This window comes from Tenrec ecaudatus, chromosome 5, assembly GCF_050624435.1.
Source record: "Tenrec ecaudatus isolate mTenEca1 chromosome 5, mTenEca1.hap1, whole genome shotgun sequence".
In the NCBI taxonomy this organism is placed as follows: domain Eukaryota; kingdom Metazoa; phylum Chordata; class Mammalia; order Afrosoricida; family Tenrecidae; genus Tenrec; species Tenrec ecaudatus.
In genome coordinates this window covers 40232002-40245119 of record NC_134534.1, presented here as the reverse complement: position 1 = coordinate 40245119, position 13118 = coordinate 40232002, and the positions used below count along the sequence as shown (strand labels likewise).

Here is a 13118-nt window from a genome sequence, read left to right as displayed (position 1 = left end):
AAGCGATGTAGTGAATCTCACCAGGCACAGCAGCAGCATTTAAATCTTTACTGCTTACTGAGGAGTGAGGCACTTCAAAGCTCAGAACCATTTGACCTTTCCACCGAGGCTGCTGTTTTGTTTTCCTGCCTGAATAGCCCACCAGTGGCACTTTTCTTGACCCGATTTTAAAAGATCTGAAGTACGCGTTTTCTGTTAGAAACCATCTGTGAAACTTAAGCAGCTTCTGTGTTGACAGCTGAGGGAAAGCAGCGTCATCCCCTCTGCCATTAAGTGAGGACAAAGTCTTCTCCCTTATTTGCGTTTGGAAACATTGTTTACTGTAGATGGAAGGCAAGTTTCTCATTAGAACCTCTCTAGGTTTATACGCCCCACCACTTGTCAATTCCACCACTATTGGGGGCATCTCGTTAGAGTGAGAGGGTGCTGGTGTCAGTGAAGAGGCAGTGTCATTCACTATGGCCACCAAGGCAGGAGTGGTGTTTAATTAATTCTTTGTCTTGCTCTGCATGTATCCAGGCTGAAGGGAATGGCTTAATTGTGGGAACCAGGCCAGGCCCCACCTGAGTTGTGTGCCCAGTGGCCAGCTCCCCAGAGCTCCATTTCTTCCCCACCTGTTTTTCCAGTTTTGGTGCGTGGCAGGAAAGGCCGCTCAGGCTCCTAACCCAGTAATCCTCATCTGTCAGCTTGTCTGGCTTGTTCTCGTGAGCCCTACCTTCTCTTCCATTTTATTTTTAAAAGCCTGTTTTGTTGGCAGATTGGTTTTTTTTTCTAAGTTTGGAGTGTGAGGGTCATAGCTAAAATCGGAGTTTGTCCGTGGTTTGGAGTGTTTTAAAGGAGAGAAGATTGAAGGTTACTCCTAATGATATCAGTCTCAGCTGCTTGCCTTCTAGAATTTTCTTAGAGAGAGAAGGGAGCCAAGTTGGAACTTTCTCCCACCAAGTTCACGTCACTTGTGAAGCTGTCCTGAGGGGGTTCCTGCTTTGCAATCCAGGTTGGTGCTCTCAGGAGCCTATGTTTTGAGGGGAGAGGTAATTGTTAATTTTATAAAAATAAAACCCAGAAAATCTGTGCATCCCCTGGGAGTCTCTTACGTGTGACCAAACTTAAGCTCCCCCCTTCCGAGAAAGGTTTCTGAAAAGCACAGCTCTTACCACAATCTGTACATAGATCCATTGTGTCAAACACATCTGTACATATGTTGTCATTATCTTTTTCAAAACAGTTTCTTTCTACTTGAGCCTCTGGCATCAGCTCCTCATTTGCCTCCCTCCCTCTCCCTACGCCCCCTTGATAATTTATAAATTCTTTTTTTCCCCCCATGTCTTACACCCACCACTGTCTCGTTTCACCCATTTTTCTGCTGTCCATCCCCCTGGGAGGGGGTGCCATACGTCGATCCTTGTGATCTGTTCCCCCTTACTCTAGTAGTATCGCTACTCCCCTTATTGGTCTTGTGGGATTTATCTGCTCTGGATTCCCTGTGTTTCTAGCTCTTATCTGTACCAGTATACATGTTCTGGTCTAGCCAGATTTGTAAGATAGAATTGGGGTAATGGTAGGATGGGTGGGGGAGGGGGAATCATTCAAGAACTAGAGGACGGTTGTATGTTTTATTGATATTATACTGCACCCTGATTGGCTCTTCTCTTCTTTGTGGCCCTTCTTACAGGGGGTGTCCAATTGACTACTGATGGGCTTTGAGTCTCCACTCTGCACCCCCTCCCCCATTCCCATTGATATGCTTTTGTTTGTTTTGTTTTGGGTCTGGTCCCCCTACTTTAGAGTTCAAGGAGCGTCGCCATCGGCCCCTTGCCTGTTGTCGCAGGTGCATTTGCTATCAAAAGGCTTATAGTTGTACAGGGATGCTTGGTCTTCATGACAAGGATTTATATGTGTTTTCCCGATCTAAGGAGTCCCGGTGCCGTAGTGGGTATGTGTTGGGTTGCTATAGCAAGGTCAGCGATTCAAAACCAGCAGCTAGCTCTTCCTTTGGAGAAGACAAGTCTTTCTACGCTTGCAAAGGCTACCGTCTCAGAAACCCCCAGGGGCAGTTCTACCCTGTCCCGTCGGGCCATGAGGAGTCGAAATGGACTCAGTGGCAGTGAGTTTGGGTTTGGGTCTGGATTTCCCTCCTGGGATGAGCACTTGCTAGGCGCACATAGGTGCTAGCTCTCCAGATTTAAGTCCCTTGGTGAAATAAACTGTGTACTCATACCTAGAACCTCCTCAGGCCTATGTTGGTGCTCCAGGTAGTAAGGAATGAGTGAATGGAGAAGGGATTTTCCGCCAAGCCTTACTTTAGACTTCGGGATTGTTACTCTATGCCCATGTTCCCTGCAGACATGCAGCCTGCATTGAATATACTGGGTAAGTGCCAGACTGCTGACTAAAGGGACAGCAGGTGGAAACCGCCAACCACTTCGTGAGAAGGGAGCTGGCAGTGCTTCTGTACAGGCTTACAGCCTGGGAAGCCCCGGGGGCTGCTCTGTGCTGTCCCATGGGGCTTGCTTGGAGGAGGAGATGATTCTCCAGCAGCAAGCATGGTTTGATTTTTGTCATCATTCGATTGCTTTGGTTTAGATTTTATTACTGGGAGGCACTCAAGGTTTCTAGCCTCTACTCCTTGGTTCTTGTTCGGATGGCAAGAAAGAGTTCAGGCGAATGATGAAATTCAGAACAGAGTCAGAAAATAGTTAAATAGAAAGAGCGAGTTTCTTAAAGGAGGGATACTTTGGAAGAGAACTCCAAGGGGCCTTTAAAACAAACTGGAACTTTGGCTAGTCAAAAAACCAAAACTCAGTTGCCATTGGATCGATTCTGACTCCTGGTGAGCCTATAGGGAGGGTAGACCGCCCCTGTGGGATTCCAGGAGCGCGACTCTTTACTGTGAGAGGAGAAAGCCGCCTGTGGGTCCAGGAACAGTGGAGTCAGGATTGCTGCCCTCCCTTCAGCAGCCCAATGCAGAAGCACAGTGGGCTTACAGAGGCGCCTGCTAAAATGTAGAACCGGGCGTTTTATTCAGCTGATGCTGGCCTCCCTCCATTGCCTTCCTAGCGAGTCTTCTGCTCCTGACTGGTTCTCTATAGTGTATGTACCTTTTCCTTTCCAGGTGTGTGCCTCCAACGGGCACCCCCGACTTTATGCTGTGCCCTTGTCTCCAGGCCCCAAACAAGAGAGTTTTTCGTCATTATGTGGGAATGTGAGCATCCCCTCTTTCTCCATCAGCCTTTTCACTATGTCTATCTCCAGAGGATGAAGAGTGGTATCTTATCTGCCTTTCACATTCCTTTGTGTTGAAGAGGGATGTGGGGGACACTCTACTTCTCCTTGAGTTCTGATTCCTGCTGTCACTACCTTGCCTCTTCTAGCTAAGAGATTTGGGACAGGAGGGATAAAGATGAATGAAGTGTGTGCTCCTTTCTCAGTTGGAGGAAAAAGGAATCATCGGTTGGTTGGCTATTTCCAAAAGAGTTGCTCAAGGTTTAGGTCGAACCTTCTGGCAAATTCTTCCATAGTCAAGAATAGGAATATTGTCAGGGTTTTTGAGCGAGTAGGATCCAAGTGAGTAGTTGTTAGTTCACTGTCCTTGTAGGCTTTATCCAGCCACCTGCTAGCTTACTTTGGCGTGTGTGCCTTAAGGGCAGCTTACAGTTCCGCCTCTAGGACTCATTGCAGTCACCAGAACCGGGGAAGGAAAAGAAACACCTTTGCTAAACTAAGTGAGTGGGTTTTGTGGACTGTGTGCTCCTTCGGGAAGATGTGTGGTTGACCTGATGTAGACAGAACAGTGCCATGGGAACGATCCTGCCACATTTGGAGAATTGCTGGTATTGACCTAGCACCCAAATGCTGAGCCTGCGCTTGGTGTGCAGTGTTACTCTCACGAAGTCCTTCCGTGGCCTAGAGAGGGAGCAGCACCACTCGCGGGCATGGAAGCTGCAGTTTAGGTAGATTTGAATGGTTTATACCTGCGCCAAAACCCAAACCAAATATGTTGCTGCTGTATCAAGTCAATTACAACTTTTGGTGACCCTGTAGAACTGATTAGAACTGCCCCCATAGGCTTCTCAAGCCTGCATTCTTTCTCCTACAGTGCGTTCCAGCCACTGATCGTTTGCTTAGTAGCAAACACTAACTGCCATGACTCTTACGAAATACAAACTTAGGCAGCAGTCGAGTCAGTGCCTGCTCATAGCAACCCCATAGGACAAGGTAGAACTGCCTCTGTTCGTCTCCAAGACTAACTCCTACAGGAGCAGCACGCCTTGTCTTTCTCCCTGGGTGCCTGGTGGTTTTGAGCTGCTAGCCTGCAAGTTAGTGTCAGAGTTCAGAGAGCTGTCTTGTTGTCACGGCCTTTTCCAGTTATAGAATTTTTTTTTAATATTAAGGAATATAAGGAAGGAGCCTGGTGACATTGTCAGGTAAGCATTAGATTGCTAGCCTCAAAGTCTGACAGTTCAAACCCACCAGCTGCTCCTAAAAAATGAGTCTCTGCTCCCATTAAGATTTACAAAGCCTCAGAAACCCTATGTAGACTGACTTTAGTCAGGATCAACTTGATGGGAGTGGGGTTTTTATAAGGACCATAGAAATCTATAATCGTGTGTGTGTGTATAATTTCTAGAATGTATTTCTTGGACTATTACATAAAGTAAGATTTCCGGAGCCTTGGGTTGTGTGGACTTGAAAAGGACTGACAGCAGAAAGAGAAGCGCTCCAGGAGAGCAGTACAGCAAGCAAAGGCGTTGACTGGGCGCGTGCTTGCTGTGCTAGGGGTCACGGGACCACATACTGAACACCCAGGCTGCCCCACACAGGCTGCTCTTGCCCTGTAGGTGAGTAGAAGGAAGTGTGGTGGTCCATACGGGAATTGTTGGTGCGCCTGTTGGACGCCTCACTTGTTTCTGTGGCTGCAACTTGTAGCATCTCAGGCCCCTAGATTCTGCTGGCGTTTGGACCATCCTCGATGATGTGTTGATGTGGAGGCAGAAAGGAGTCCTGGTGCCACACTGGTTAGCAGCGCCCAACTGTTCATCGAACTCTTCACGAGAGAAAGATGAGGCAATCTGGCTTCCATAAAGTTTTACAGCCTGGTGGCAACATATGCACAAATGTGCTTGACACAATGGATGTATGGATTGTGATAAGAGCTGTAAGGGCTCCAAATAAAATTATTTTAAAAAATTTACAGCCTCAAAAATGTTATAAGGCAGCTCTGCTCTGTCTTGCAGGATCAATACTAGTCAGAATCAACTCGAAGACAGTGACTGGAGGTTGAGGATCACAGGAATGGCAGTCTCAAGCTAGCAGCCAGTCCTGACCAACACCTCTCTACTGTACACACCCCTGCAGAGGCTCCAGAGCCCTGGTGGTGCAGGCTGCAAACCTCAAAATCAGCAGTTCAAAGCCACCCGGCCACTCCAAAGCAGAAAGACTGGGCTCTACTCCCATAAAGTCAGTCTCAGAAACCCACATGGGCAATTCTGCCCTATCACTCAGGGTGGATATGAGTTGGCATTGACTCAGGACAGTGAGTTGTTGTTTGCAGAGGCTCATGGGTACACCCACCACACCCTGCCTCCCCACTGTTGGGTAAAAATTGTCCTTCAGTCTGCCATGATGGTGCTTTTATTTTTTAAAGATTATCTTTACTTCTAACGTGTGTAGCTTTAAGAAAAGGGGGATAGCACTGGGAAAATGCCGTGTTCCCCGCCCCGTCTCCCATCCTTTCCCTTCCAACAGCACATGCCCCGCAGTTCCCGAAATACTCCTTTCTCGTATTTACTCCCCTGTTCAAAATAGTGTGTGCACACGGCTGACTGATGATCGTCTTCTGATCCCTGTGGCGTCTCGTTGAATAGGATTTTAACTTTTATTCTCTTCCTTGTAGTCTCTGTTCCCTCCATACCAGCATTTTGGTGAGAGCATCTATGTTTGCTTTGATTTTGAGGACGTGTGAGTGTTGTTTGCTGGGTGCAGAAGTCTGGAGTGTACATCCCTCGTCTCTCCCCAGCCATACCCAACATGGCTGAGCCCCACAGTATAACACCACGTTGCCCGTTCCTCCCTGTGCTGTGGTTTCCACCCTTCTTCCCCTCCCATCTGAGTTTGATCCCTTTTCATCCTAGTGATGGTGCTTGGTGTTCCTTGTCTGGTGGTACAGCCCTGTGGTCAGCTTGTGTGGTACAGCCCTGTGGGTCAGTTTGGGCGTTACAGCCCTGTGGTCAGCTTGTGTGGTACAGCCCCGTGTGTCAGTTTGGGTCGTACAGCCCTGTGTCAGTTTGGCTCAAAGTAGAGCCACGGAGATGAGTGGGTTCCAGGCCTGGAGGACATCCAAGGGCTCTTGTGTTGGAGGTCCACCAGTCTCTCTCAGATTAATTAATAAGCTTGGCCGTCTTTGGAGTTTTGATTTTGAGAGTTCTACATTTCTCTCTCTCTCTCTCTCTCTCTCTCTCTCTCTCTCTCTCTCTCTCTCTCTCTCTCTCTCTCTCTCTCTCTCTCTCTCTCCCCATCCCTTCCCCAAGTTAACATTTGTGTTGCTTTCTCTCAGCTGCCAAGCTTTTTACCTTGACTCAGTACTTTTTAAATGGCTTTCACGATCTGTCAGTTACCTATTAAGATACATCCCAAATACCCAATTCTACAAAATTCTCAGTTCTGTCTTTTCCCTGGGGTTTTGTCCATCCCACTCCATTGTGGGAAAGGCACCACACACCTTTCACCCTGGACCATGACTTGGTTGTGCCACTCCTGCACCTCCTGGGGGAGAGCAGACAGACTTCTCGGTACAGTTTCCCTGCCTTGCACTCTCCACAGTATCCCAGGTCCCCAAATCTCCAGCATTGTTGGCTATTTGAGAATCTGATGAAAGTTTTAGATCGAAGTTCCCAACCATATTTGTCCTACCACCCTTTTTAGGAAAAAAATACCACTCAGTGCCCCTCTAGCAATGAAAACCTTTGTGATGGCCCACAATCCAGGGAGAAGTAGGGATGTCTGCTTACAGTCCTGGTCCCAGGAAAGTAAATGCACAGACACAACCTTGTGCAAGTCATTGTAGGGGACGTGTTGATTGCGTGCAGTTGTCTTGTAGATCCGCAGGCATCCATAAGTATAACTGGTGTGTTTCTTAACAGTCTGTGATATATTTTTAGGACTGCTTGGAGATACTGGTATAAGTTATGTATAATACTGGAGGGAGCATAACCCTAACAAACTACAGAATTCCCAATAAGCCTCTACAGGCACTTCCCAGAGTACGAGTGAGCTTCCTCCCTAACTCCGCGTTTAAGTGGCATTTACACCTACTCAGCTCAGTCAGGTACAGCATTTACCTAACATCGGCCAGTCAGGTTGGGCTATCTCAGCATTAAACACTCTCAGGTACACTGACCCATCTTTCGCATAGAAATACAGTGGGGAAAATGAGAATGCCAGCATGTTTTGGTGTAGCATTTACGTACACCAGACAATTGTGTGTAACTCAGATACTCAATGGACTGTACTCTGTGCACTGGTTCTCACCTCTAGATTTGTATGTAAATCTGCCCTTGGTAACCTGGTTCATTTCTAGCTATAGTACTCAGACTTAAGGAAAAATAATAATGTTTTCTTAAAGCATTTTATCGTTTATTACTACTAAAGTGAATTATTCTTTTCAAGTTTTAATGACTTGTGGGTTAATGCCTAGTTGGAAGCCATTCTTTCAGAATGTTAGATCCTGCAGCCTTTGCTGTTTATTTACGTTCCCCTCCAGCTGTTCCATATGGTAAAGTTGTTAAGATGAATGGTGCTTTCTTGGTAATGCTGAGTATTGGTTGAGTTGAATGGAAATGAAGGATGAGCTTCTTTGCCACCCGACATAATGACTCCAACCGTCAAGGCATTAGGTATAGATAAATACCATCCTTCTTCGTGAGCAGATGTTCCTTGGGTCATCTGTGTGGGAGACAGTCACGTGGTTACCCACTTAGCATATAATTAAGATTCGGTTAATCTCCAGTGTGCCTAGATGAGAATGTGGTGTTGAAGCACAGGGTAAGTGTTAAAGTATTGCTCGAAGTGAAATGGGCTATGGCTTAGAGTTGTAAAGTGTACATGTGTGTAAAGTGTACATGTGTGTGGTATACCTAGTGTTAAAGGTACCTTGGTGCCACAATCAGGGAAGCGTTGGACAGCTAACTGCAAGGCCCGAGGTTAAAACCCACCAACCACTTCAGGAGAGAAAGATGAGGCTCTCTGCTCCTGTAAAAATGTACAGTCTTAGAAACCTTGTCCAATAATTGGTCACAGTGAGCTGGAACCGATTCAGCAGCAGTGGGTTTGGTTGGTTTTGGACCTGCTGTTTGCTAGGCAGTGACTTTAGAGTGAAGTAGGACCTGACCTCTATTTTTAGTCCTCAGGTGTTTTAGATTTGTTTGTTCACTATGAATAATGAAACTTAAAGGTTGAAATGAAAGACTGGGCTTGTAACAAAATGCCAACTTCCCAAAATATCAAAATAGTGTTTTCATAGATTTGGGTGCGTGGCATCTTAATTGACTAATAGATTTCAGAATATGTGAAATTTATTTTATTTGTGTGTAAAGAGCAGAGAGTTCTTCACCAGCATTCATCCAGTACTTCATCAATATTGGTAAAAACAATAGAAGCAGCAGAAGAAAGTAGCCTTATTTTGTAGTATGAACAGACAGCTTATAGAAACAGTATGGCCACCCTTATTTCATCAGTGATGTCCGTGGCTCTTTCCATAAGCATTGACGGCCAGTTCCCAGTGGGAACTTTGAGGTGCTGTGTGAAGAGTGTATACAGCCAGCCCTTTGTAGGCAGCAGTGGGGAGGAAGGCCCTGAGGGTCTCAGAAACTTCCCTGGCAGGAAAAAGTTTTCACTGGGCATCTTGTCCTTGGGCTCAAGGGTCAACAGCAATAGAATGAAGGCCATCAAGATGTTAAAATACCAATGTACGATGAAATGCTAAAATAAATGTTAAGTGTTAAAGAGGAGGTTAAAAAAGGCGAGAAGTACTGCTACACTGCCAGTCCTTTCCGTCTTCTAAGAAAACTGAACGTTCAATCTTGTGTTTAAGCTCTGGAGAGTTTAGGTGTGGCATTTTGTTCCTTAAAAGACAGTAAGGACAGACTTCTGGGAGGGCAACGCGGCGACGCGGAGTCCTATTGGCATAGATGTCACATGTCATACAATTTAATAGTTCCATCAAGAAGATTTTGCGATCATCACCACAATCAATTTCAGGATATTTTCTTCCAGTACTCTGTTGTTAGCTACTCATCCTCCGCTGCCCATGCCATTCGCCAGTTCCTGCCTCTTTAGATCTATCCTGGATTTCATAAATGGAAAACCATATAAAGCAAAAGCAGTTATACAAAGCAAATAAAACCCAACAACAATGACTCGACAAAACAGAAGAAAAGAGAAAGCAGAAAATGTTAAAAAACGGAAACAACATTAAAATGGGTCAAAAGGGAGACCAAGTGATAGGGTGTTACATTGTAGCCTCCCTTTACCTGCTGTCATCAGTTTTACAATTCAGGTCTTGGAAACTTGTACTGGGAATTTGGTTGTTCCGCTCCTTACTGTAAATAAACCTACCTCAAATGCACTGCCACCGGAATGAAGCTGACTCGTATCCACCATTCTGGGAGGTAGAACGTAAATATTCAGAACTCTATTATAGGAAAACTAATATGGTCTGTAAACTTTTACCCAAGCGACAATAATAAATAACTAAATCGGAAAAAAAAAAGACAGTAAGGACAATGGCTGTCATGCTGGGTTTTAGGATAATTATCAAAGGATAATGATAGGTCAGTATGCTATTTTGGGGGGGCGTGCACTGCATAATGCTGAGTCATGCTAAATAATATTCCTGGGGCACAGTGGTTCACAAGGGGTTCAAACATAAGGAAGGCGACGGTGGGGATGGTGCAGGGCTGGGCAGTGTTTCGTTCTGCCCATTGTACACGGGGTCTTTCTGGGGAGAGGTGACTGGGCAGCACCTGGCAGTCACAGTGCTAATGGCCATTGTTTCCACTGGGTACGGGTTACGCTGTCTGACCATCCAATCCTGTTGCTTGGCTGCTCCTTCCCCTTCCAGCGTGGGCAACAGAGAACATTTGCCCCAGACTCTGAACTTCAGCTAATTTCTGAGGCACCAAGCGTTTAGGACTTAGGCTCGTTTACACTGTCACTTTCAGGCGCGAAGACTACAGAGCCAACAATGATGGCCACTGCCTGTGTGTGGCCTTGCCAGTTCCCTGCTGAGTCCGGACTTCTCCCTTTTAGCCAGACAGGGCTAACATTTCTCTTTTCCCGGCGCTGTCGGTAGAGGGCACTGGAGGGAGACAGGGTTTCCTTTTTATGGTTCCTGTGTGCTCCTACGGAGTGCTTGAATCTCTCTGACAGTGCCCTGGAAAGGGTGGGGCAAGAAGCTCAATCCAACACCCAAGTTCTTCTCGGGCAGTTTCCAGGGGGAGGCAGCTCCCCGTGAACATCGTGAGCAGCCTCCCAACAAGTGGTGATTTGCCCAGCAGCCTCGGCTTGCTGGATGTGTTTCAGCGGGCGCCAGCCACACCCTTCCCAACCATGTCTGAGTCCCAGCCTGAGGAAGAGCCCTCTCTGGCTGCTCCTTCCTGGAGCACCGCCATCAGCACTAGTGTCCCCGAGAGTTCTCTTTTCTTCCTCCCCTCGTAGAATCCCACTAATAATGCTTTATACTAAATACTCAGCCCACGGCCTTTAGAAAATCACTCATTTCTGTGCTGACACACCCAGCATGGTCTCCAGGAGACAGACTTTACCTGTACGGCAGTGGCTTCAACGGCTGCTACTTAGATGTCTGAGTTCCAGATATGAAACCCAAAGCCAAATTCGTTGCCATCCAGTTGATTTTGACATTCAGTGACTCCCATCTAGAGCAGCGGTTCTCATCCTGTGGATCGCGACCCCTTTGGGGGACGAATGACCCTTTCACAGGCGTTGCCACTTCATAACAGTAGCAAAATTACAATTATGAAGTAGCAACGAAAATAATGTTATGGTTGAGGGTCACCACCACATGAACTGTATTAAAGTGTTGTAGCGTTAGGAAGGTTGAGAGCCACTGATCAAGGGTTTCTGAGGCTTTGTAAATCTTTACTGTGGCCGGCAACCTTATCTTTCTCCCTTGGAGCAGCTGGTGGTCTTTAACCACTGACTTTGCTGTTAACAGCTAGCCCCACGCTTAGGTGACCGCACCACCAAAGTTACAGGCATGGAGAAAGAGGTAAATGGCTTACCCAAGGGTCCAGCTCGACTTTGAGTCCAGCTTGATCCCAGAGCCCTTGCTGCTCTGTAGCTCCAGGAGTCAGCCAAGTGCCTGCCTGCCTTCAGTCCTTGACTGTGGTGGGCACACACTCTTACTTGCCTGATGGCCTGCCACCTCGTCATCTGGCTGTCAAGGTGCCGTGGGTTGAATGTGGGAACAAGGTTAGCACAACTCAGAATGGGTTCAAGTCATTTGTCATCATTGTCTATCCACTTGCTGGGAAATCGAACTTATTACAGGTTATAGCCAAAGCTTAGTTGTCTATGAAGGCTGGACCTTGAGGAAATTACACTTGTTAACCACTAATCCCGCCTTCTTTCTCCCCAGGTGCTGTTACCCCCATACGATGATGCCACTGTGAATGGCACTACCAAGGAGCCGCCGCCGCCATACGTATCTGCCTGAAGGGGGCAGAGAGTGTGGAACACCTGGCTGCACACGGCCCAGCAATAGTTCTTTCACCCCTGAGATGCGCTCTTGCGGGGGGTATTTGTTGCTTAAAAGCTTAGTAACTTTCCAGTGTAGATGTTGACGCAAACACGCTAGGGCACTGCAGTCGACTCACAGCAGCATTCTGTTCCTTAGGGGCTGGTGGTGCGCATCACTGGCCTTCCCTAGGCACGGAAACTTCCTGAAACGGTGGGTGACCTGGGAGTTGGAGAAGTCTGGTTTGGCACCTGCTAGACCCTGAAGTTGGGGAGTCGGTCACCCCTTTTCTCTCTGTTCCCTTCAGAAGTGTTCAAATAAAGTCTTAATTTGGCAGTGTCTTTCTAAACCATTCCATCGTAGAGACCACACTCTTACTGGGACTCTTAAGGCATGTTCATTGTCAAATTACTGAACCACTTAGGCAAATAGGCAAACTGTTGTAAGAATTTCCTTATCAGGTAAATTTATCGATGGCCTGGGTTTGCTGGTCAGAGCTTCTCTTGGTGGGCTAATAAATCAAGAGCACTGGAATGACAGGCTGATGGTGTCCAGCCAAGCCTGGGGGAGTGAGGGCATTGGCGGGCCATGGCTTGGTCTCTGCCACTCCTTTCTTGGTCCACCCTGCCCCAACCTGTTGCATGGAGCACATCCAGCGTCTGCCTCACTTTATCACGTGAAACTGCTGGTCTGCTTTCCTCCAAGGCGCCTCCCGCTACCATAAATTTTTGAGTTAGCCCAACTGTCTTACAACAAAGAACAGCCTTCAGAATGTTTATATCTTGAATACTGGAACTGCAAGGGACTCCGTATACTAGAACCTCACAGACTAATTCACTGCCATTGAGTCAATGCTGGCTCCTAATCAACCTATAGGGCAGGGTAGAACCGCCCCTGTGGGTTTCCAAGACAGCAACCCTTCACCTCTTTCTCCTGCATCAAATGCTCAAGAACAGCAATTCTCTGTGTGTGTGTGTGTGTGTGTGTGTGTGTGTGTGTGCTTTCTTTCTTTATTGAGTGTGCTGTAAGAACCTTTTGATGAAAGGAGATTTGCCCACATCCTGGAGAATAACCCTTTGGCTTGTGGCATTGTGCCTGGAGGCACACATGCGCTCTTTCATAGTTCAGTGTCGGCCAAACGCGAGAGCATTGTAGGCCGAGGGGAACAGGAAACCAAAGCGGGGGCCCACCTAAGCCCTTCCTCAGTGATGTTCCATGTACCTGCTGCTCTATGTTAACTGCCTTGTCCACCGTGTGCTTTGAAGGAGTGACCATTTTACTGCCTTGCCACATCACTATGCTGGGTTCAAGAATTCCTTGCAGTGGCCACATAGGACTCAGGTGATACAATTAAGGGGGCTATTGG

At 47.1% G+C, this 13118-nt stretch overlaps 1 protein-coding gene across 1 annotated transcript in view; it reads left to right on the top strand.

Moving 5' to 3' along the window:
• The window catches only part of LAPTM4B (lysosomal protein transmembrane 4 beta), a 52384-nt gene extending 40280 nt beyond the window's left edge, over positions 1 to 12104 (top strand). Inside the window, exon 7 of the mRNA XM_075549453.1 lies at positions 11654 to 12104. Within this exon, the coding sequence (XP_075405568.1) occupies positions 11654 to 11731 (78 nt within the window). The 3' untranslated portion in view covers positions 11732 to 12104. The remainder of the gene's footprint in view (positions 1 to 11653) is intronic.
• Positions 12105 to 13118: the final 1014 nt, after the last annotated feature.